The sequence below is a fragment of the Neolamprologus brichardi genome, chromosome 22, assembly GCF_056152115.1.
Source record: "Neolamprologus brichardi isolate AB-2024 chromosome 22, ASM5615211v1, whole genome shotgun sequence".
NCBI classification, from domain to species: Eukaryota; Metazoa; Chordata; class Actinopteri; order Cichliformes; family Cichlidae; genus Neolamprologus; species Neolamprologus brichardi.
The window spans coordinates 5879098-5903529 of record NC_142124.1 but is presented as its reverse complement, the minus strand read 5'-3'; the positions used below and the strand labels follow the sequence as shown (position 1 = coordinate 5903529).

At 38.6% G+C, this 24432-nt stretch overlaps 2 protein-coding genes across 2 annotated transcripts; both read left to right on the top strand.

The window, feature by feature from the left end:
- The first annotated feature begins 4979 nt into the window (after positions 1-4979).
- Positions 4980-7817, top strand: LOC102786185 (major histocompatibility complex class I-related gene protein-like). The gene is made up of 7 exons (XM_087834716.1): positions 4980-5096; positions 5601-5867; positions 6066-6344; positions 6539-6859; positions 7260-7349; positions 7447-7464; positions 7565-7817. The coding sequence occupies exons 1-7, from the start codon at positions 5051-5053 to the stop codon at positions 7615-7617; spliced, it is 1074 nt and encodes a 357-aa protein (XP_087690842.1). The 5' UTR covers positions 4980-5050; the 3' UTR covers positions 7618-7817.
- Positions 7818-9909: 2092 nt separating this feature from the next.
- LOC148096657 (major histocompatibility complex class I-related protein 1-like) lies at positions 9910-16309 on the top strand. The gene is made up of 7 exons (XM_087834720.1): positions 9910-9955; positions 12039-12308; positions 12805-13083; positions 13574-13894; positions 15826-15930; positions 16111-16131; positions 16215-16309. Exons 1-7 carry the CDS (start codon positions 9910-9912, stop codon positions 16307-16309), a joined length of 1137 nt encoding a protein of 378 aa, XP_087690846.1.
- The last annotated feature ends 8123 nt before the right edge of the window (positions 16310-24432 follow it).

The following is a 24432-nucleotide window of genomic DNA, read 5'->3' as shown; positions in this document are numbered from 1 at the left end:
TCAGAAATGTAATCAAAATATAATCAAGAATTAATAAAGTCGAACAAGAAAGTTATCACTACAATGAAATAATTCTAATAACCTTTCAAACCAGACTTTCTCTGTGTGTGTACTGCACAACGTTTACGCATGTAACAACAAGGTGTCGGTTATTGTGATCGATTACAAAATTGGATTCTTGAGATATGATCTTCTCACTCAACCCACCTTGGATTGGGACTTACTATAGGTGTTTAGCAGCAGTTTAGATTGAGTTATTCTACATTTTAAAAAGTTTTACTTTTCTTTAAATTTTGAAATTATTTGATTATGTGATTATTGTTAGCTGTTTGAGCTCTTTGGTTTGCCCTTGCTAAATTGCTTAATACAGTATCGTGATCTGCAATTGAAGTTTTAGGATTCTTAAAACTTGGGTATGAGTATTAATATCTACTTTTGTAAAATTCTTTTAGGTTATTCTTGCCTTTCAAAATTAACAGATTCCTGATTAACAGGCTTATTTCTCAGGCACTAAAGTAAATCCCAGCAAATTCCCAAGTGCCAATAATGTGGCTGTTGATTGCCACTTACTCGGGGTTGCTAGTGGAGGGCATCATCTAGTGGACTGCGGGGTAGGCATTCAAGTGGCGATAGAACTGGGTGAAACCCTTCATCACCAGCTTAAATTAATTTCTGTTAACCTACTGTGGCAATACCCCTAGGATAAGTGATTCAGACCATTTCAATGGAGACTTCTGGTCCAGACTTCTGTATAGAGGTAACTGGGATCTTCATAATGCCCAATAGTCAAGCAGTTAAAGTAGCACTATTCAGTACAGACACTGGAAGATCACCCTGCCGATACATACACCTGGACAAGAAGCAAACTGGTAATAGAGCTCCTTTTAAATGGTAAATGGCCTGTATTTGTATAGCTCTTTACTAGTCCCTAAGGACCCCAAAGCGCTTTACACAACCAGTCATCCACCCATTCACACACTGGTGATGGCAAGCTACATTGTAGCCACAGCCACCCTGAGGCGCAGCTGCCGCTACAATGTAGCTTGCAACCGCCTCAGGGTGGTGGTCAGATGGCTACTGGTAGTGGCCCTCTGACCACCACCAGTAGGCAACGGGTGAAGCGTCTTGCTCAACGACCAAGACTGTCGGAGCCTGGGCTCGAACCGGCAACCTTCCAATTACAAAACGAACTGCTAACTCTTGAGCCACGATCGCCTGTAAAAGTAAAGTGAGAGATTTGGATAAGCTAAGATAATGGGAAAATGAACTTATAGGGCATTTTGTTCTTATTTGTTACCTTTTAATTTCAGAAAAAAAAAACATTCAGCACCTTGTAAGCAAAATATGTCTGTGAAGGTTCTCAATCATCCATGTCGTCTAAGGAGCTTGGAAAAAGAAAAGGCTTCTGGACTTCTTTAAGTTGCTTGAAGACATTTCACCTCTCATCTGAGAAGCTTCTTCAGTTTTAAGGTCAAATGGTGGAGAGTCCCAGATTTAAGCTCTGTGGGAGTAACCCCCCAAGAGGGACAATGAACCCCTAATGATCCTCTGCCTAATCACACAAGCCAAGTTGTGAAAATGGGTGTGGTTCACAATCAGCTAAGGCTTCAGGTGAGCTCATTGTGAAACCTGGCCCCACCTTATCATGTGATTTCCTGAGGTCAATAAACTCACCCGAAACCTTGGCTGATTGTGACCTACACACGTTTTCACACCTTGGCTCGTCTACCTTACACTATCAAGTTACTTAAGGTGACTGTGGTTTTGTTTTAATTTAATTTAATTTAATTTAATTTAATTTAATTTAATTTAATTTAATTTAATTTAATTTAATTTAATTTAATTTAATTTATAATTCATTAATGCAGTCTGTTTTGGTAATATTAGGGTGACGATATTTTGATTTCCAAAAAAGAGGACACTTGGCTCAGTCATTAAGAACTTGCTTAAAGAAACATTTTTAACATATTTAAACGATGCCTTCTCTGTGCCGTTAATGAATTGTGAATTGTAGACTAGGCTTTTACAAGTCAACAAGTGCAAAAAAAAAATGTAAAAGCCCCATAATTAAATAATGGTACAGAAATAATGCCTCATCTGCATAAGAAAAATTATCAGTACTGGGTTGGTACGAGGGAAACTTCTTTTGCAGTTCATCTGAAAAGATGCACTTATTTTTTGGGATCTTTTAAACATCATTAGGCACGTTGCTGCGCGCTGTCTGTCCCGTCTGTGAGCGCAGAACAACTCGCAAAGCAGCAGTTCAGGGATGATGTGACACACATGGGTCCTCTGTCGGAATATAGGAAATTACTGACATTTTTTATCAATCTCGAAAATCCCCCTGGACGCCCTGGACAGAACGTGAAAAAATAAAAGAAGACGGTTGGTCACGCTAGGTAATGGCATATTAAAGATATTTTTAAACAGGCGGGAACAGAGCAATGTGACAAAGATGTGTTAAAGATGCTTGTGAAGACCTCGCTACTTTCATGGTGCAGTCTTGCTGGACTCATCCCAGTACACCATCAGGATGAGGTGCTTTCCATAAGTTGACCCTACAGAGTGTTTATTGTACTTCAGCAGTCTGCAGGACAAGTACCAGATTGTTGCTGGGTCCCCAGTCTCTAAATCCCCCACCTCATGGTGGCTAAAGAAATGGTTGAGATTTTAAGTCAATTCATGATGTTGCTTTGGTTCGTGATGTGCCACATTCCTTATACGTGCATGGCAAGGTCACCCACTGGTTAGCTAACATAAACGAATGTAAATCAATTAGCCGCAACCAACCAACCACATGACGTCATGTTCCGTATTAACAGAAGATGCCACTAAACATGTTGGTAAAACTTTAAGCACTTAAATCCAGCTTACAGAGTTACATCTATGCCAGTTTTTGAGACCAGGGCTCCATGATGTAAATTAGCCTTGTTATGTGCAGCAGTTCATGTCCTTGTAAGCCGCTTGGCTGTTAGACTCTGATGGTCCATCACAGCTGAATGAAATCGAAGCTGTGCCAGAAATTAAGGCAGAATGCAAGGGAGGATCAAAGGTAAGTAGTGCGATTTAAACTATGCTGAGTGGAGACTGATTGGCTAGAAGAAGATGGGCATGAAAATTATTTTACTACAATGCTGATGTTGGCATTGAGTTTTACAGTGTGGTAAAGTGGAAATGATGTAAAGAATAGAGAAGGAGTTAAACACCTGGGAAAGCAGGCAGACGAGTTAAGCGCTTTGACTGCCCCGGGAGAGTAGAAAAGCGCTATATAAGAATCAGTCCATTTACAATTTATCATACAGATTTATGTACTCACATACTTACTAAAATTTGGCATAAGCTTCATTTAATTCTCTTTTTTATTGTTAAAGGCTATCCCCGGTGTTAGCAGGACATGTATGCAGCCCTCAAATTTCATGGTCAACCCACCACACTGCTAAAATAAATCAAAAGAATCCAGAGAGTAAAAGTTCTTTAAAATATCAGCCTTTCACTCGACCCGCAAATTGGTAGTTTGGTTTTGTTCCTGTAACAGTGCAGTGGGTGTATAACCTTCTATTTTTGTGTCTGCAGATATGATGTTAGCTATGGCCTCTGCTGACATCTTACTGGTTTATTGCACTTTTTGTGGCTTTATTTTTTTTTTCAGATGTTCATATTTTGCAAAGGATGAGTGGTTGTAAATAGAATGATGAGACTGGAGAAATTAATGGATACAATCAGTATGGTTATGATGAAGAAGACTTTATAGTGTTTGACCTGCAGATCACTGCAGATCACTCCAAAACCACAGGCTGTCATCACCAAACTAATATGGAATATAGAACATGCCCGATTACAACATAATAAAAGCTCTTCAAGCCATTTATGCCCTAAGTTTTTAAAGAAGCATTTCCACTATGGGAGGAGCTTTCTGGGGACAGCAGGTATAATCACATAATCTGATGTAGTAAGCGGGGAAATTCATATGGCTTCCTTTTTCTTAGATAGAGTACAAATCAGAATCTAACATTTGTCACTTTTTCCTTTCTCTCTGTAGTTCTTCCATCTGTGTCTCTCCTCCAGAAGACTTCCTCCTCTCCAGTCAGCTGCCATGCTACAAGTTTCTATTCTTAAATAGCCAAGATGTTCTGGAGGAAAGATGGAGAGGAGCTTCATGAAAGTATGGATAATGGAGAGATCCTCCCCAACAATGATGGGACCTTCCAGATGAGGCTCTACTTTAAAAACTTTAAAAAAAAAAACTTAATTCATTCCTATTTTCTTTTAATTGTATTGTGGACTTAGATTCCTGACAATAAAGCTAGAGATGAATGGCAGGCAGCTGCTCATGTTACCGTAATTAAACTCTTTGCCACAAGTCTTGGTGCATGGTTCATCATCCAGGCAAGGCTGAGGAAGTCCCTTTAATGAGTTACGAAAAGTTTCTCCCACTAAAAAAGCTACTTTCAAATTAACCGAATGAAGCTTCTGGGTCTTTGCCACAAGGCGTCGCTGTTGTCCAGTCTGCTTAACAAGACTATTCAGCGATCATGTATTGGCCAATAAGCCACAAACAAAAATAATATCCAACATTCCTACTTCCTGTGGCAGCTGAGCAAGTTCATCTGCAGGAGCTGCTGGTTATTTTTTTACACTGCCGTTATCCAGTCTGTACTTTGCACGTCTGTACAGGTCCAGGATAAGGAAACAGATGGAAAACATCTCTGCAGACCCCTGCAGACATAAACTGCGCCAATTTCTGCCTTTAGGCAACACTGATGAAAACTTTGAAACAACGCAATGTTAAATCATTCAGTAGTTTGCATAGTTTCATAAGACTTTCTATGTTTTCTTATTTTTACTGCAAATTTAAAAAAAAAAAAAGGTTTTGTATGTAAGAACTGCAGAGTTAAGCGTTTCCATGGTTACAAGCGTGCTAACTGGAGAAACTGGAGGAACAGGGGGAGGGACACGGGTTGGTCACTTACTGTCGGTGGACGACGACTTGTTGATTCACATTTCTGTAAAGAAAAGGAATAATAGTTATGATCTTAAAGACAGAGAAACGATGAAGTTGTGTTTGCTGCTTATCTTCTGTCGTAGTTTATTTGCGGGTAAGAAAAATCTTTTATCTCTAACAGCAGTAACCTGACCTTGAGCAGCTTTTACTTTCATTGTACTTTAAAGCACTTTTGACATTTTTAATTGAAGTTTAGAACACAGTTTCTGGAATAATAAGAATATGAAACAGGACAGAATTTTCTTATTAGTACTGAAAAAACAGCTTGGTGTATAAGAACTGCAAAGTTAGGCGTTTCCTGTCACATGCACCCTGTTTACTGCTTACTGGAGATTTAGGATGATTTAAGACACACACACACAGATTTTGTTTCCCAGGAGATAGATGACAGTTTTTCTTGATAACTTTTACTTTTGCTGTGCAGAACACCCTCAAACCAGATCAGTGACTTATATTTTTAATGAAAATAAAAGTATGTTAGACTCATGTCACTGTTACTGCAACGTTAATGAGAATATGTTACCTTAATCATTAAGTGTATTATGCTAATGTTTATTTTCTTAATTCACTAACATTATAAATATCGTTTGCTCCACAGTGAAACATTCACTGAAGTATTTTGTCACTGGATCCTCTGGAGTCCCAAACATCCCAGAGTTCATGGGTGTACTGGTGTTTAACGGCATCCAGGTGGGTTACTGTGACAGCAACAGCATGACATTAAAACCAAAACAGGACTGGGCGAAGAAAATAATACAAACCAATCCTGAGCAGAAGGAGTGGTACAATCACATGTGTTTCAAGAAACAGCCAAACTTCTTCAAAAACATGATTTCTCATTTGAAGCAATTCACCAAAAGTGAAGGTGAACCTCAGATCATTTTAAATCATGGGATATATCTAAACAAAACACACTGATGTGAAAAGCTACATTTTACATTCTGTGCTCCTAAAAGGACAAGTTTTCAATTTAGAGTTTGCCTTGAAAAATTGTACTTTAACATTTTTTCAGCTTTTTACAGCTGTTGCTATATCGCTCGCTGTTTTCTGTCTGTCTCTTCAGGTGTCCATGTTTTACAGAGGATAGATGGCTGTGAACGTGATGAAAACACTGGTGAGGTGACTGGCTTAGTACACTTTGGTTATAATGGAGAAGACTTTCTTGAATTCAATCTGGAGACACTGACATGGATCGAACTGAAACCAGAGGCTGACATTATTAAACAGGAATGGGATGCTGACAGAGATCGAAGTAAACACAATGAAAACTTCCTCACTAAGATTTGTCCAGAGTGGCTGAAGACCTATGTGGACAGTGCAAAAAGCCCCCTAGAGAAATCAGGTAGAATCACATGACCTGATACACTTTAAATTTTATTTTTATGAGACTGATTTCGGGCAGATATTTTCTTCATATGTCCCGATTCAATTCCTCCACCTTGATTCCTCTTTCCTTTTCTGTTTTTACTTTCCCATGTTTTTCCACGCATTCTCCGTGCCGCTCTCCCCCACCCCCAACCTCCCCCCCACCCCCAGTTCTTCCCTCAGTGTCTCTCCTCCAGAAGACTCCCTCCTCTCCAGTCAGCTGCCACGCTACAGGTTTCTATCCTGGCAGAGCCGTGATGTTCTGGAGGAAAGATGGAGAGGAGATTCATGATGGTGTGGATCCTGGAGAGATTCTCCCCAACAATGATGAGACCTTCCAGATGAGTGTTGATCTGAATGTTTCATCAGTCACAACAGAAGACTGGAGCAGATACGACTGTGTGTTTCAGCTCTCTGATGGTGAAGACAACATCATCACTAGCCTGAATAAAACAGTGATCAGAACCAACTGGGTTGAAAACATTACAAAAGGTGAGGGAAAATCATTTGATTCATTTTGTTTGCTTGTACTCTGGATTCTTGTTATTGTGGTGTTTGAATGTTTTATCCTGTTTTTGTTTGCGCCTCAAGTAGAATCTAAATACATTTCAAAATTCAACAGTGTCTCTAATCCATAAAACCATTCGTTATTTATTTTTAGCCTTTCAATCGGGGAACATAATAGGTGTTAAAAGTCAGCCACATAAATTTAGTGTGTCTGCTCTGCTGAACTGAAATATGTCATGGTATATGAGAAATTATGCTGTATTTACTTTCCCTCACATTATGGGATTTATATTAGAACTAGGATAATACTACAGGATGGATGTACTTCTACTCTAACCTGCTTCTTGTACACATTTTATCTGGTTTGTTTGTTTTGACTGAGCAGAGAGGTCCTTGCACATGATGATTGTTGCTGCTGTGGTTGTTTCTGTTGTTTTCGTCATCATTGGACTTTATGTTTTCAAAAAGAAGAGAGGTGAGATATTCAGATGAGCTGAGCTTATACTCTGATACAAACTGCAAAACAGAATTTCTCTGACATTCTGAAATATTTCTTCCCTTTCTATTTCCAGAAAGAAAAAGTGAACAAAGTAAGTAAACTATTTATCTTATTTACTCTGTATTAATGGTGTTGCATATAAAAGCAAGTCCAACAGCAGTGTGAGTAACAGTGTGTTTTGGACTTTACAGCTTCGGGCAACATCTATGGACTCTCAGAGAGACTGAATCCAGAGGCCCCGTGAACAAACACAGCACCCTATAGTCCAATATACACACCAACACATACACAAGTAACAAGCAGAGAAGATTGTTGATCATTTCATTATTTTTTATTGATAACAATTCTTCAATTTCTGGTATTTCTGTCCAGCATGAGTATTCAGTTGTTTTCGAAAAAGTTAAACCTGAATCTGCTTTTACTAAATAATTCTGAACACTTTCTCCTGCATCAAAATAAATTATGTCTGATATTACAGAATCTGCTCTACATGTATTATGTTCTTACCTGTCAAACTAGAACCTGGTGCACTGCTATCAGCAAGATTATTCAAAATACAGTATATCTCACCAATGATATGGAGATGACACACTTCATCAGTCCCAGCTGTTTTAATCATTGGTCTCAAAATTGAAAATCAGCTTGGTTTGTTGTCAAAATAAATTTAGCTTTCATGTTTCATTAAAAAAGGACATCTTTATAATTTCTGTCTGTCTCACCTTGACTGCTGTAAATCACTTTATGCTGGCTTCACTCAGACACTTACAGACTGCAGCTTCTACCTGAAAATTGCAAAGCAGTGAGAGACTTGAATATAACATTACAATAGCTGTTAAACTACTCTGGCTACAAGTTAATGTGTGTATTGATTTTTTTTATTTTTTTATTATTATCATTAAAGCATCCTGTGGTTATTTCAAGGTCTCTGCTTGATGACCAGAGGAGATGGACCATTTACCAACAGCACTCCAAAACTGATGAAACTAATTCAGATCAGACTCCATCAATAGTGTTTCATAAATCTCTTCTTATTTATTTTTTTGTTTTTAATCTGTTTTGTGTGTGTGTGTGTGTGTGTGTGCTTTTGGTGTGTTGGAATTTTTTTGTTGTTGTAGTTCTGTAAAATCTTCAATCTATCCATAGTCACTCTCTCATTAACAACTGTTCATCCCGTGGACACCTGAGAGAGACCAGATATGCAGAACCAGCACAGTTGTGGATGGTTAAACAAAGAACAGGTCAATCCTGTTCCAAACCCTAAATATTTACTATATAAACAATGCTCATGTTAAAAAAAGAAGGAAAAATTGCCCTTATTATTGTTCCAGGTCTTTATGGACAGTATCCATTCCACTGCCAGCTACTGTGTACAAGTCATAACCAACAACCTTCTATATGTTGGTGTTATTTTCCTGCTACTCGGGTCATACAAGTCTTTGGCCTTAAAGGAAGATGATCCATCTGTTGACTAAATAAACAACAGCTAAACTCAAAATAAAGTGATCCCGTTCATAGAATCTCAAAGAGCACTCTGTCCCATAAGTTTGTGTCATTGCCTGTTTTTCTTTAAGCCTTAAAATGCTAATGCATTTGACCCTTATGACAAAAAACATCACACTGCCCTTACATTTAGTGATGAGAGGGATCTGCTAAGCTGGACTTCGGGTCTCTCATGGCATAGTGGCATACTGTGTAGTGTCCCCGGACTAAACCGGACTAAAATAATAAAAACAAGTAGCGTCATCTGGTGGACGAACATAAAAATTGAAAGCACGTAGTGCAGAATAAAGTCATAATAAAAAGGAATGCATTAACTGACACTTAGAATCAAATGTGTCGCTTTTGTGTAGTTTAGACATTTTAGTCTAATTTAAGGAACTGGGGTAAGTCTAAAATATTATATATATAAAAAAAAAAGAATACCATCAGGCAAATATAAACTTATTTTAGCACAGCAAAATGGCACGAAAATGGGAGGGAATCGGGGTCTTTCACGATCCTATCTTTTCCGAGATATGAAGTGTATGTATATGTATTATGCATATGTATATGTAATATGTATTCTTTTTTTAAATTAACATCATATACAATTAAGTAGCACAAATGGACAAATAGCTGTGTCAGTGAGGGGAATTTAATTCTGGCCGTAATAGTATTAACGGTTTGTATTGTGACTTTTCACTGGATCACTCGTGTCTGCAGGCTGACAACACTGCACCAAATGTTACATTGACAGGAATAATACACAATAGATATCCTAACAGTCTCCCGAACTCTGGTTTCCTAATGTTTACATAGAGACAATAAAATTTCTTGCATATTAAAATACTTATTTTTATAACAGGAATTAGACTTATTTAAATCATCAAAGCTTCTTCTTCCAGTTTCAGTTTATGGCAGGTTATTAATCCCATATCAGTGGACATGCAACATAGAAGGAGAGGGGAGGAATCTGAACCTTGTACTCTGTCAGGCTTTCAAAAGCAACGTCCACCAAATTCACGGTTACCAATGCTGCTTTCAGGATAACGAGGAAATGAAGTTATTTTTGCTGTTTTTCTTCTGCCGTGATTTATTTGCAGGTAAGAAAAACTTAAAATTTAAAGCTGTGACAGCAGGCTCACCTGACCTCGAGCAGCGTGTTTACTTTCGATAGTTACCGTGATCACAATGTAAATTTTAATATTCACTTTGTGCAGTGTTGGGGAGTAACGGAATACATGTACCGCCGTTACGTATTTAAAATACAAAATATGAGTAACTGTATTCCGTTACAGTTACCGTTTAAAAAGGTGGTATTTAGAATACAGTTACTTTGTTGAAATAAATGGATTACATGGTGGTACTTCCCTGTTTCATATTGTGGCGGGTCAGGCCTGTTTGGGTTTTGTTTGACAGCTACGTTCTGTTGTTCCAGGTGGCAGCGTTACGGTTGCCATGGTTACAGGGTGACGCTCTCTCTGTGTGTTTCCTGGGTGAGAGAGGCCTTTTTGTTGTTGTTGTGCTAAGCTAACAGGCAGAATGCTACAGGTATAGCTCTAAAGAATGTAGCATCATAGGCAGTGTAGTCCGTGCTGCAGGGAGAATGGACTGCCATACCCGTTATGTGTCTGTGAGCGAGGGAGGGAGAAAAAGGAAAAGTATGAGCTGTCATCAGCAAAAACGGGAGCTGGAAGCATGTAAATATAATAATAACCACTGCAGCCAAGAAGAGAGCCTGACGAGCCCAGTTGTAAGTAAGCTATTAAGACTGGACTGTACACCGTGTTCGTGTTTTCCTCCAAAAACAATAAGTTCCGTTGGAGCAGCCTTTCAACGCCTCTCTCTGTCTCTGCTAGCAAAGTTGACCCAGACAACAAAGTAAAGCTAGTTTTCAGCTACGAGCCGACACAGAACCCACCGTATTAGCCAGAGGTCCCTTTACTACGGTTCGGAGCCGCGGACCTTCAGTAACAGTAATAAATCACAGCAATAGTACATTCATGTAGTTGTAAACAGCATGATAATATATTAAGTAATCCAAAGTATTCAGAATACGTTACTCTCATTGAGTAACGTAACGGAATACATTACAGAATACATTTTGGGGCATATATTCTGTATTCTGTAATGGAATACATTTTAAAAGTAACCTTCCCAACACTGACTTTGTGGAATAATAATGATACAGAACAGGATCAAAACCAATTTATCAGACGTGGATTAGCAATGGAATTTTATTGGCACTGTAGCATTTTTATTTATTTTTTTCTCCCCCCTTCTCCTTCACGCTCTGGTCCTACCAGAGGTCTGTGAGTTGATAACAAGCTGATAACGTGACTGTGTTAGTGTTTCATTTTAATGTCTGAATCTTAAAATATGTAAAATAGACTAATAAGTTCCATAGCCTAACCCCCCCACCCCCGCATTTTTACACATTAGACATTATCTTCATTACCACAGATATCTGATGTCTTGTGTTCTTCTATAGTACAGCTGTTACACATATACTATTTATGGAAAAGTAATAACAATGTAATAATACAGCTCTGCTCTGGATAAGTCCTCACACATTTCTAACAAATGAGTTTACCTGTATAGAAAACCATACTGATTTTTCCTTACATCATTCTTCTTCTCTCATTCATCTTACCTGCCACTACGTTTCCAGTGAGAACAACATGTAAAACTGTCGCTTACACTGTATTAATTTCGTTTGGCCATGTGGCCTCATCTGGTCAATATTTAAGCCACTAATATGAGCTGTTCTTTTATGTAATCACTGAAATAAACTAACTGCATCTGTGTGTACACATTAGCGCACTTCTGGTAGACGACTCAAAGACTCGCAAGTGCATCATCGTGCTAATTTGGCCTGTCAGTCACAAAACTGACACTGCATCTCTTTAATGAGATGAAACAGCAGTTTTTGTTTTGACTAGATTTTGAGCTAGATCCCTAGCTGTCATCATATCACTAGACATGATGACAGCTTTGACCACTGATTAGGTCTTTATTTAATCCATGAAATACTCTTAAAGTAACAACTGAATTTCAAATGATCAACCTAAATATAATAAATTTCTTTGTCCTCACTTAGAAAAAACAAAGAGGACTACACCTCTGTTAGGCTGCTGACATTGTTTGCATATTTTTAACTATAAAACAATATTGTTTGTCTCACAGCAAAACACTCACTGAAGCATGTGGCCACTGGATCGTCAGGAGTCGCAAACATATCAGAGTTTTTGAGTGAAATGGTGTTTGATGGCATTCAGGCGGGTTACTGTGACAGCAGGAACAAAATACTAGAACCAAGACAGGACTGGGCAAAGAAAATATTAGACGACAACCCTCAGCAGCTGAAGTCTTTGACTGTACAGTGTTTTGTGACTCTGCCAAACTTATTCCGAGCCTGGATTTTTGGTTTACAGCAGCAGTTCAACCAACCCGGAGGTAAAGTATTTCCTGTTATGCCTCATCTCAGATCATTATAAAACATTAGATATACCAAAGCAAAACAAAACTTTATAACAAAAAGTTTTTTGTTAATCATGAAAGATTTGTTTTAATTTTGTTGGCCTGTTTCTTATTTGAGACCTTAAAACCATCATAAAAATACAAAAGTTTGTGTTAAAAATGTTAAGATTTCAATTTTACTTATTTTAACAAAAATAATATAATATAATATAATAACAATCTTAACAATATACATATCTCTATCTTCACATTCTTCTAAGATGACTCCTCTGCTGAATCATTTTCTTTCTCTTGTCCTTCTAAACCTTTTTGTTTTAAACACAAATAACCAGACGCTAATTTGAATCTGCAATGTTTTTCAATTAAATTATTCAACTATTAATACTTAAATCTTGGTGAATAGTAGTGCCTCATACAATGAACAACATTAATGCAGTTCACTGCAGTCTTTGTTTTCTTTCTGTCTCATCAGGCATCCACATTTTACAGAGTATAAGTGGCTGTGAATGGGATGAAAGCACTGGAGAGATGATCAACTTTTTACGGTATGCTTACAATGGAGAAGACTTTCTTGAATTTGATACGAAGACATTAAGGTGGATCGTACTGAAACCAGAGGCTGTCATTACCAAACAGAGATGGGATACTGACGAAAATAGAATAAAATACACCGTCAAGTTCCTCAGTACGACTTGTCCAAAGTGGCTGAAGATGTCTTTGGAAAGTGGGAAACGTTCCCCGCAGAGAACAGGTACAGTCACATAACCTGATGTAGCTTCATGGATGCTGTGGTGTTTATTTTATGTTGCATCGTTTTCTAATAATATAAGTCTCTTTTAAAAGAAAATGGCAGAAAAGTTTAAGCTGATTTCATATTTAATGATTTAGAAAGTAACTGAAACTGGGCTGGATCTCCTGTACATTTGTAAGATTTTATCAACACTTCCAATTTAACGTTTGATCAGAAACATTTTCAGGCACAAGTAGAATTTTCAAACGACATGCATCAGCAATCACTCTGGTATTTCTTTTCTATTTGTTTAGTTTTCCCAGATACATTTTTGTCTTGTATGTATGACAGTGTTTTGACTGATGATGCTCTAATGTGTCATTTTTTTGTGAAATAAATGTCTGCAATTATTTATTAGATGTTATCAAGATGCTCTAACATTGTCAGATTTGGAAAAATGAAACCCTTCTTTTTATCCTTTTGATATTTTCTTCTCTTTCTTTTTCTCCAGTTCTTCCCTCAGTGTCTCTCCTCCAGAAGTCGTCCTCCTCTCCAGTCAGCTGCCACGCTACAGGTTTCTACCCTCAAAGAGCCGTGATGTTCTGGAGGAAAGATGGAGAGGAGATTCATGATGGTGTGGATCCTGGAGAGATCCTCCCCAACAATGATGAGACCTTCCAGATGTGTGTTGATCTGAATGTTTCATCAGTCACAACAGAAGACTGGAGCAGATACGACTGTGTGTTTCAGCTCTCTGACGGCGATGACATCATCACCAAACTGGATAAAAAAGTGATCAGAACCAACTGTGGAAAAATAATACCTGTCATAGGTGAGAGAAACATTTTGTTTGCTGTCTCTAATATAATGCTTGACTTTTTTGTCCTTATTTAATCCCAGGAGGAACAGCTGTCACTGTGGGGTAAATGAATGTCTTAATTTTTTTAATTATTATGTATTACAATCATTTTCTCTCTTTCATTGTAAATATAAACTGTTACTGTTATTATTATTAAGAAACCCATTTTTGCAAAAGTTTCAAATCAGGTTAATTTACATAGCGCCAAATCAGAATAAAAGTCACCTCAAGGTGCTTTATACTTTTAGTTAAAGACCCTGCAGCATTCTGAAGAAAACCCCAGCAATCAAACTACTGTCTATAAGCAACACTTGATGACAGTAGGAAGGAAAAACTACATTTAAACAGGCTTAGAGAGGGGCAGCTATCTGCATCGACTGGTTTAGGGTGAGGGAAAGAGAAAAGAAGAGAAAAAAGAGAGCATGAAGCAGATAAATCACAGACTAACGTAGAAAGAAGAGAACGATGTGATGACATGTTACAGTGATATATGGGGAGTTAAGAGTAAAGAGGAAATGCTCAGTACATCACAGTGTATCACATGACTTCCTAGAACAATCTGAACCTATAGCAGCATAACTAAAGGAGGTACCTGATCTAGCCTTGACTATAAGTTTTATCAAAAGTAGAGATAGTGTCTGTCTCCTGAATCCAAACTGGGAGCTGGTTCCACACAAGAGGGGCCTGAAAGCTGAAGGCTCTGCCTCCCATTCTACTTGTAAATACTATAGAGAGTATGTTATGAGAGAAATATTGTTTCTCTTTCTCATCTCTGTCAATATTCTCACTGTAACATTTTTAAGGTTTTTAGGAAATATTTTGGGGAAATTGATAATAATGAATGACAGTAATCCGGCTGAGAAGTATTTAATCTATGAACTAGTTTTTTAGGATCACTCAGACAGATGTTTCTCATTTTAGCAATATTGTACACACTAACTATTAATTTATTATGAACACTGAAGGATATATCCTGATAAAAAATGACTCAGAGATTTTTTCAGCGAAGTCATCCAGACTAAATATCTGGTTAGAAGATTTTTACAGCCAAATGCAAGCTTCTATGTTTTTAAAATATGCTGTCAGTTTAACTAAGAGATTTGTATCAAATATGTGACAAATTTGTCATGGTCCTGGGTCAGTGACCCAGTGTTTTTGGTTATGTACTTTTACTTTTGATGGTTTTGTATTTTCTAGGGTTTAGTGGTGTTCCCTCTGGTTGGTGTCTTCCCTGCTTGTGCATCCCCTTAGTGTAGTAGGTCTGTGTTTAGTGCGCATCTCTGAGTCTGTGTCATTACGTGTATGTGTTTCCTGTTTTACTTTGAAGGGCTCTGTCTTATGCCAGCGTGTTCTGTTTACGGTTCCCCTGCCTCGTCAGTTGTCATGTATTCCAGGTGTGTTCCCCTCCTGTTTCCCATCCCCTGATTCCTGCCATGTGTATTTATAGTGTGTGTTACCTCGTCCTCGCTGCTGGTTTGTCTGTGTTGTTTCCCCTCGGTCTCCCCGTTTGTATTTCCCCGGACCTCCCTGCATCTTTGTTTCTGGTTTGTTTTGTTAGTTTTACCCAGTTTAGGTTTTCCTGTTTCACCTTCACCCACGCCATTGCTGTTTGTATTTTCTTTTGTTAAATAAATACTCATCTGCACCAGAGCTGCTGCATTTTGGGTCCTATCTCCACGTCTGCCACACCGGACGTGACAAAATTACTCTTCATTTAACTAAACAAACTGAAAACTATCAGATTCAAAATACTCAAAACAGAACAAATGATCAGTTAGCTGTTTTACAACTACTCTTCCAGGATATTTTAAATATTACTTTATTTTAATATTACTCGTAAATATGTTTATTCTAACCTGCTTCATCTGCAGATTTGATCTTGTTTGTCTGTTTTTACCGAGCAGAGAATCCCTCTGACAGGATGATCTCCATCACTGCTGCAGTGGTTGTTCCAGTTCTTCTCATCCTTTTTGCTGTTGTTGGATTTGCTGTTTACAAAAAGAGGAAAGGTCAGAGAATCAAAGGAGCTGAGTTTATCAATGAACCAGGACCAGCAGTGCATGGTTCAGTTATATTATTTCTTTGGTATTGTTTATATTAGACACTTTTATTTTTGAATATATATGACAGAAACTTTGATTGTAATGTAGAACAAATGCCTGAAATGATTTGTGTTCTTTTTATTTCAGGCAGAAACTCAAGTTCACCTTGTAAGTACAACTTGTTTTACCCTGATATACAGTTTATGTATTTTATAAAGAATACCAGTGATTTTCTTATTTGGAAATAACAGTGCCTGGCAACACTGCTGAACTGTTGGAGAAACTGAAACAAGATCCACATATACAAACACTGGACCCAGAAAACAGTGTTCAAATCTCCACTTAAATGAACACATAGAAGATGTTTTTTTAAATAGTTTGTTTATGTAAACTGTACTTTTTGTGAAAAACCGTTTTTCTCTTTTTGTTTTTTAATCCAAAGGATTGTTCAGTCATTCAAGTCAAACAGTTTTCATGTTTCACTATATTTTAACTGTTCTGTCTATAAATAATTTACTTGCACCATTTTGGTTATTCATTTATTTAAGGTCAATAATGTAACCACCTCCTTCATCATAATGGTTTCTTTCATTATATTTTTCATGACTGGAGACATGGCTTATATTAACACGCAACAACAAAAAGTAATAAAATAAAATGAGGTAAAATACTTTTTAAATCTTAATAAATTTTATTTAGGTTTTTTCTTTCAACTCTGCTATTTTTTTTTTTTTTTTTTTTGCCTGTCCCGTTTGGCTCTTTTGCCATCAGAATTATTGTCTAAAGGCGAAGAAAGATGCCCAACGGATTTTCTTTACCAAATTGACCATCCCAGCTTTGCCGTAATGGTCTATTTGATTCACCTTTTATTCTTTATTTTATTTTCACTTGCTGAATACGGGACAGACTTGACTGGGGGAAAGAAAAGGGAGAAAGAAAGAGGGAAAGAAAAACAGTTGAGAAGAGGGACGGGGGAGAAGGGCAAAAAACAAAAAACAGAATAAGCAAAAAAAAAAAAAAAAAAAATACATGTATCGATCACCTGGATCACCTGTTGAGAAAGAAAAAAGAAAACAAGCAGAAGAAAACGAGAGTAATACAATAAACAACATCACAATGATATATGGGAATATGACAGTAAATACTAAATATTAAACATTATTGTGCAGCACGTAAGATCGACAGCACAGTGTGCATTGAGGTAGGAGCCAAAAAGGGTGTAGTTTGTGTGTGTGATCACCCGTGTGTACACCTGTGAGCATGGACGCGCTTGTTTTCTTAAAAGGTTCCCTCATGTAATGATCTGCTAGAGGGTGTGGGGGGCCACTGCCCCGTCCTCCAGGGCATGAAGCAGGTATGGAGGAGATCAAAACTCCAGACATCCAGAGGCCCCCAGAACACAAGAGACCAAGGAAGACCAACAGAGGGGCAGCCGTGCCACTGTCCCAGAAAGAGCTGAGGAGAGTCCCAGATGAGGGGTCACCCAGCAGCCACGGAGCAGAAGCCAGGGGGGGTTGCAGCGACATGCCCGTGAGCTCCGCCGGCAGCCAGCTGTGCCTGAGTGACCGAGCCCCAGGCCGAGAGGCCGGGGGCACCCCACCTCCGAAGTGGCCCAAGCGAGCCCCAGGCTCCAGGCCCCGATAAGCAGCCGCCAATGAGTGAGCCGGTGTGTACCCGGACGCCCACCCCCGGACACAAAGAACCACCAACGCACCGATGTCTGAGGGAGTCCGCCCCCGGCAGGGGAGGTGGTGGGGGGAGATAGGCCTCCAAACCTTGGAGGGCCTGAGCTGTCCTCAGAGAGGTGGCGTCTGATACCCAACCTGACATATGGACACAGACATACAGGCACACACAGATACAAACATCCATTCCCACCCTCATGCTCTCATATGCACTTACTCCACACTTAACCAACGTGGAGACAGACATAAAGAGACGCTGTACAAACAATCACACTCCCCAAGCGTACTCTACAAACCGGGTCTAGGTACCCTTGCCCCTGGAGGGGGGAACTGCACCCAGACCCAGGTTGTGTTACCCTTTTTCCCTGCGGTGGGGAGAAGCAGACCGCCCCGACTCCGCAGCAGCAGGGAGGCCCCACATTCCGGACCCCAGTCGGACGGCCAACTCCTCCTCCTAGCCCCCCTGCTCCAGCAGACCGCAGAGAACGAGGGTGAGAGAAGACTCCTAACCTCCCTCCACCCGCTCATATGTAGTGTTGATGTATTTGTGTTCTAAGGTGCATTTAAAACCCAGGAGGGCATGGAGCTACCTGCCAGAGAGCAGCAGGTAAGCGCATAGTCCCTCCTGCTAGCCCTCAATGTCTACGTGTATTTAAAATTGAGAGGTGGGCAACGACGCCAGGGGTGAGGTGTACACCCTGATGGTAATTGAGATTCCGTGTAGCGTGCCCACCCCCAAGATCCTATATGTATGTGTAATGAGAGTGTGAGTAATGTGAATGTCTAAGTTGCGGGATAAAATTGAGGCAGAGGCAGCCAGAAGGGGACAGAGGGGGGGGTTACCTCCTCTGCACCCTGGTGACACACCCCTACTCCAAGGCCCTGCATGTGTGGGTGGTTGTGGTGGAGTGGGAAGAGGGAGGCAGCTGGAGATGGGGAGGGAAGGAAGGGAGGGGCAAGTGACCCCTCCCTGGGGCCAGCTCCCCCGCTGACCCCAGTAGGCACCCCCATACTCCGCGACCCGCCAGGGAAGGGGGGCCCAGGCCCATCCGAACCGGGGCCCAGTGCAGCGGCGCCGCCCGGCCCCACAGAGCCCGGGGCAGTCCACCCAACCCCACCACAGAGAATTGTGAAATAAATATGTTTATTCTAACCTGCTTCATCTGCAGATTTGATCTTGTTTGTCTGTTTTTACTGAGCAGAGAATCCCTCTGACAGGATGATCTCCATCACTGCTGCAGTGGTTGTTCCAGTTCTTCTCATCCTTTTTGCTGTTGTTGGATTTGCTGTTTACAAAAAGAGGAAAGGTCAGAGAATCAAAGGAGCTGAGTTTATCAATGAACCAGGACCAGCAGTGCATGGTTCAGTTATATTATTTCTTTGGTATTGTTTATATTAGACACTTTTATTTTTGAATATATATGACAGAAACTTTGATTGTAATGTAGAACAAATGCCTGAAATGATTTATGTTCTTTTTATTTCAGGCAGAAACTCAAGTTCACCTTGTAAGTACAACTTGTTTTACTCTGATATACAGTTTATGTATTTTATAAAGAATACCAGTGATTTTCTTATTTGGAAATAACAGTGCCTGGCAACACTGCTGAACTGTTGGAGAAACTGAAACAAGATCCACATATACAAACACTGGACCCAGAAAACAGTGTTCAAATCAAGTTAAATGAACACATAGAAGATGTTTTTTAAATAGTTTGTTTATGTAAACTTTACTTTTTGTGAAAAACCGTTTTTCTCTTTTTGTTTTATAATCCAAAGGATTGTTCAGTCATTCAAGTCAAACAGTTTTCATGTTTCACTATATTTTAACTGTTCTGTCTATAAATAATTTACTTGCACCATTTTGGTTATTCATTTATTTAAGGTCAATAATGTAACCACCTCCTTCATCATAATGGTTTCTTTCATTATATTTTTTATAACTGGAGACATGGCTTATATTAACACGCAACAACAAAAAGTAATAAAATAAAATGAGGTAAAATACTTTTTTAATTTTAATAAATTTTATTTAGTTTTTTCTTTCAACTCTGCTATTTATTAGAAATTTTAAAGTTGAAACTGTTTTCTTCATGGAGTTATATTCTCAGTTAAATAATTCGTTTTTAATGGTATTACAAATGTAGCAAGAGGTGCTATGTGTCTATTTCTTTATGAATCACACACACACTGCTGTTTTATGTTGACCATTGTTTAGTTTAAAAAATATTGAGAATTGTTGGGTTTTCTTACATAAAGAGCCACTGAGGTCCATCCATCAGAGAAGCATGCTTTTGAAAATAAAACCCACTGACATGGAATAGCTTTGTTTGACAGTGTGAAGATCAAACTGGATGACAGCTACTTCCAGATAATGAGTGTAATACAGTTACATAGTGAGTGAATTCTATTTATAATCTTTAATTCTATTTAGAGTAAAATTCATGTTACATGGAACATCATCAAGATATGACAATGATAACAGAGGCCAGTAGGTTTCACTGTAGAGTCAGGTGTCAGATTGCATCAAAACCTCAAAACAATTCTGGCTGTTGTTGAAAGTTTTCTTAAAAACTCTGAAAGCAGATAAATATGTGAAAATATATTTCAAAGTAACTGAGAAACATGTATGCTCAGGCAAAATCTGTGACATGTCAGTGGCAAATAAAAAGTTAACAACACGATTAACTGAACAGCAGTTAGATATTTTGGAGAGAAGTAACTTATTAATGAATTCCTGAAACTGGCACAGTCTGTCACAAGAAACTCATTGAGGCTGCATAACAGACCTTCATAATTCAGTTATGGAACTATTTATTAAAAAAAAAAAATAAGTACACATTTTTGCATTTACTTGTTGATATCTTTTTTATTTTCCTTTTGTAAATGAATTTGTATTTCCTAAAAAAAGAGACTGTGGGAGAGAGAAATTTGACAGGTTTCTGTTAAAAAAACAAAACATGTAAAAAGATTTAACACTTGATTTGGTGCATAAAGTTTGCTACTTTGTCAACTGTCTTGTCTTGTCAACAGAGTTGTTTCTTATCTCATGTGTTAAAACCACATCTATGTTACGTCTGGAACTTTTTCTCTCAACCAAGAATGTTTTTAGTAACATTTGCAAACTGTGCAAAAGATCACCTTCCTAAAAGACATAGTCATGATAGTGCAGGTAGTCATGAGAGTGCTTATCAAACCAGTGTACCTCCTCTCATAAAAGGTTAAGAAAATGAGTGGCTTGATTGTTTCTATATGTATCTGACAAAATAAATAAATAAAAAGGACTCTATCGGGAAGTGACAAAGTCTGTGTGAGTGGGAATAAGGATATAACCAATGGTGGAATGCTAGAAGCTTGATTGCCAGTGGTCCTTTTTTGAAGCAACTCATTTTCAGTTAGAAAGAGGAAACAGATCCTCCAGGAGTCATGGAGGTTCGTTAAAGATATCATCACTTTCAGGGTAATAGACACACTGGATCTGAACTGGACGTTTTGGCTGGAAAGTGAAATATAATAGATAATCCATGCAGAAAAGTAGAGCTCAACTGACTTGAGGAAATAGGTGTAAATAAAAGGAGCGCTCTGTGGTGTAGAGGCATCACTGCACGTATGTGTTAAGGCAGTGGTTCTTAACCCTGTTGGAGGTACCGAACCCCAACAGTTTTATATGCGCATTCACTGAACCCCTCTTTAGTGAAAAATAAACTATGATTTTTTTCAAATTCAAGACATACATATGTTTTTTACTGGTGCACAAAATGAACTGTGCATGTCACGGCGGAGGCTCTGCCGAACCCCTGAGACCGATTCACCGAACCCCTAGGGTTCGATCGAACCCAGGTTAAGAACCACTGCTCTAGTAGGACATCTACTGGATGTATATGACATATCCCCATATACCAATGTGTGCTCACAGTCCACTACACTAGTGTGTGTGTGGTGAGTTCACTCTACCAGTTCTGCCCCTAGAGAAAAAGCCTCTCCTGCTCTATCTTGATCTTAACTTTGCTGTGGTGGCCCAGTGTAGAGATTTATTAACCATGTGACTGACTCTTTTAGTTCTGCTTTAAGTGTAAATACAACAGGTCTTACTGTGCTTTTAAAAAATAATGTAAATGTAATCTTACCTAGTGATGCAGAGGTAATATGAACACTATTTTCATCTCAGTTTGAATTTTTATGTTTACTAACACACAAAAAAGTGAAGGAGTTTATATGTATTTGTATTTGTATTTGTTCCCTTTCAGATGAGGTCTGGACTAGAGCTACTACAGCTGTGGCAAAACAAGTGTAATATAAAATATGTGTGATGTGTGCAATATATCACAGGAAGACTTATAGACATTTGAAAAAAAAAGTCATTTAGGTGCATACGCTGCCATTTTTGAAATAAAAAGGTGAATCATTTCCAAAAGATAAAAGACAGGTGGTCTACACAGCTTATTATAATACAGCTCAACATCACAAATCACAAATATTTGAAATAGTATTTCAAATAAAGATATTTCTTTTCCATTTGGGATATTAAGAGCTGTCAGTTTATAACATATTAAATTAAATGCTCTTTAAATGCTCAACAGTATCCTGAACTGTAGGAGCTTGTGAGCTGAATGATATGGCAGTTAATGTAAAATGCTGTTTTACCTGGGGATGAAATATAAGAATACAATGTACCAGGGGCGATTTTAGCCCATTTTGGGCTTGATCAAATAAATCAAAGCACCCGCAAAGATTTCTTACTTTTTTTGTCAATATTTGCTGTTTTTGTGACACACTACTACAAATATGAAAAGCATACAGTACTTGGTTGAGACGTAACATTTTCAACAACCATTCCCATGTTATTACGGTGTATCCATATAAATGGCCCACCCTGTACATTTTGTTTCAAAAACTTACTCAAGTAAATGTAACTTGTTACTACCCACCTCTGGCCGTGATGCTTCAACAATCCATCAAGCGGTGCAGCTTTGTAGCTTACCGAAGTTGTACTAAAACATTTGGACAGATTTTTGAGCATCATGTACCAAATGAAATCAGTTCGAGGTCAGAATGCAAAAACAGAATTCATACATAAGGCAAACGTTTGAGGAAATGAAAGGATTTTAAATGTGCCTTATAGTTTGAAAAATACGTTACTGAAAAAGTTCTTGTGCTTAAAGTGCTTCACTGAGATGAAATTTAAACTTAAAATACCTCAATATCTCAAGATATATAAAATAAAAAGAAATTCAAAATTAAAAGAACATCTGAATATCTGAACATCTTACCTTGGGCATGGGCATCTGAGACTATCTTTGATTGGTTTAGACCACGATAGGGGCATAATCTGCATCTGTTGTTGACCACACAGAGACTTTCAGAGTTGCTGAGACTTTTGTTTTTTACTCGAACGGCTGGTCGCACCGGTGTGACCTAGGATTTTTTTTTTTTTTGTGGCACATTGGTGGAACATGCTATTGGATTATTGTGGGAATTCCCTACGTCATTTCCCCTTTCTGCATGTCTGTGCAGAGCGTGTACGTGACACACAAATCAATTGAACAGTAGCAGCACGGAGTCGGTGGCGCTTCAACGGCGCTTTCAGCTACTCTATGCAGCATCTTCGTGATTGGTTTAGGTCATGATATGGGCATAATGTTGTCTGCTGTTGGCCACACAGAGACTCTCAGAGTTGCAGAGACTCTTTTTCATTTTACTGAAAGTTTATTTAGTCGCTCAATTGAGACATTTGGTCACGTTTGCGACCAAATTGGTTGCATTCAAGGGCCCAGATAGATAGATATTAGTTTTACTTTAGTTACCAATAGAATAGCTGTTCTGTAATAAATGAGTGCATAGCACACTGATGATTAGTAAAAATCAGCTGAAGATCCAATGAAGACACTCTGAGCAAACTGACTGAATGAAGCAGAGATTTTATTGACAATTGATAGAAAAGTACATCAAGCAAGAGATGATTTCACTTGGAAGAACAGAATATAGAGAATTTCAACAAATCAAGTCCAACATGAAAGGATCCAAATGTTTCCAATCAGCCTCAGTCATCAGAAAAATTTGAAGCGGTCATTCAGAGCATGAACATACGTGAAGAATCCAAGGTGTCAATCAGATGAAAGAAGATCAGATTTCAGGACTGGAATCTTCACAAACACTGAAGATTCAAAGACTGAAGATTTTTACACTGTGTCTGAGGTCAGTGTCTCTAACAACCTCTGTGTATCCAACCTCTGTTGGAGTATTTCTGGATCATGTCAGTAACATGTTATTGTCCCACATCCACTTTAGGGACACTGAGTCACCATGAAAAGAGCAGCAGAATAAAGCTCACACTGACAACATTAGAACAACATTAGAACAACGTGACAGAAACACGTGTATTTTTGGAGAACACAGAGTGACTTTGTGTTTAGTTTGTGACATCAGGGAGGAAGGGGAGCTGTTGTCACACACTGCTGTAAAATCACGGGGCATCCACAATGCATTTAAAGCACAGCAGCTCCAGCTCTGCTCTGCATGATGACCAACTGAGGACACTGATCAATTGTAACTGTTGTCCTGATTCGGAATTTGAGGTGGAGACATACGACTGGAGGTCCATAGTGGGTCAAACAATGATTTTATTAAAACACATATATATATGGGAAGCCGAGCACGATCTCTCACAGCATTGATCTTCCTCGAACAATACATTGGGTGTCATATATATACTAAAATAGTGCGTCACAAGCAGATAATCAACAAGCATAAGTTCCAGTAAGTTTCCAGAGATCCTAGGACATAT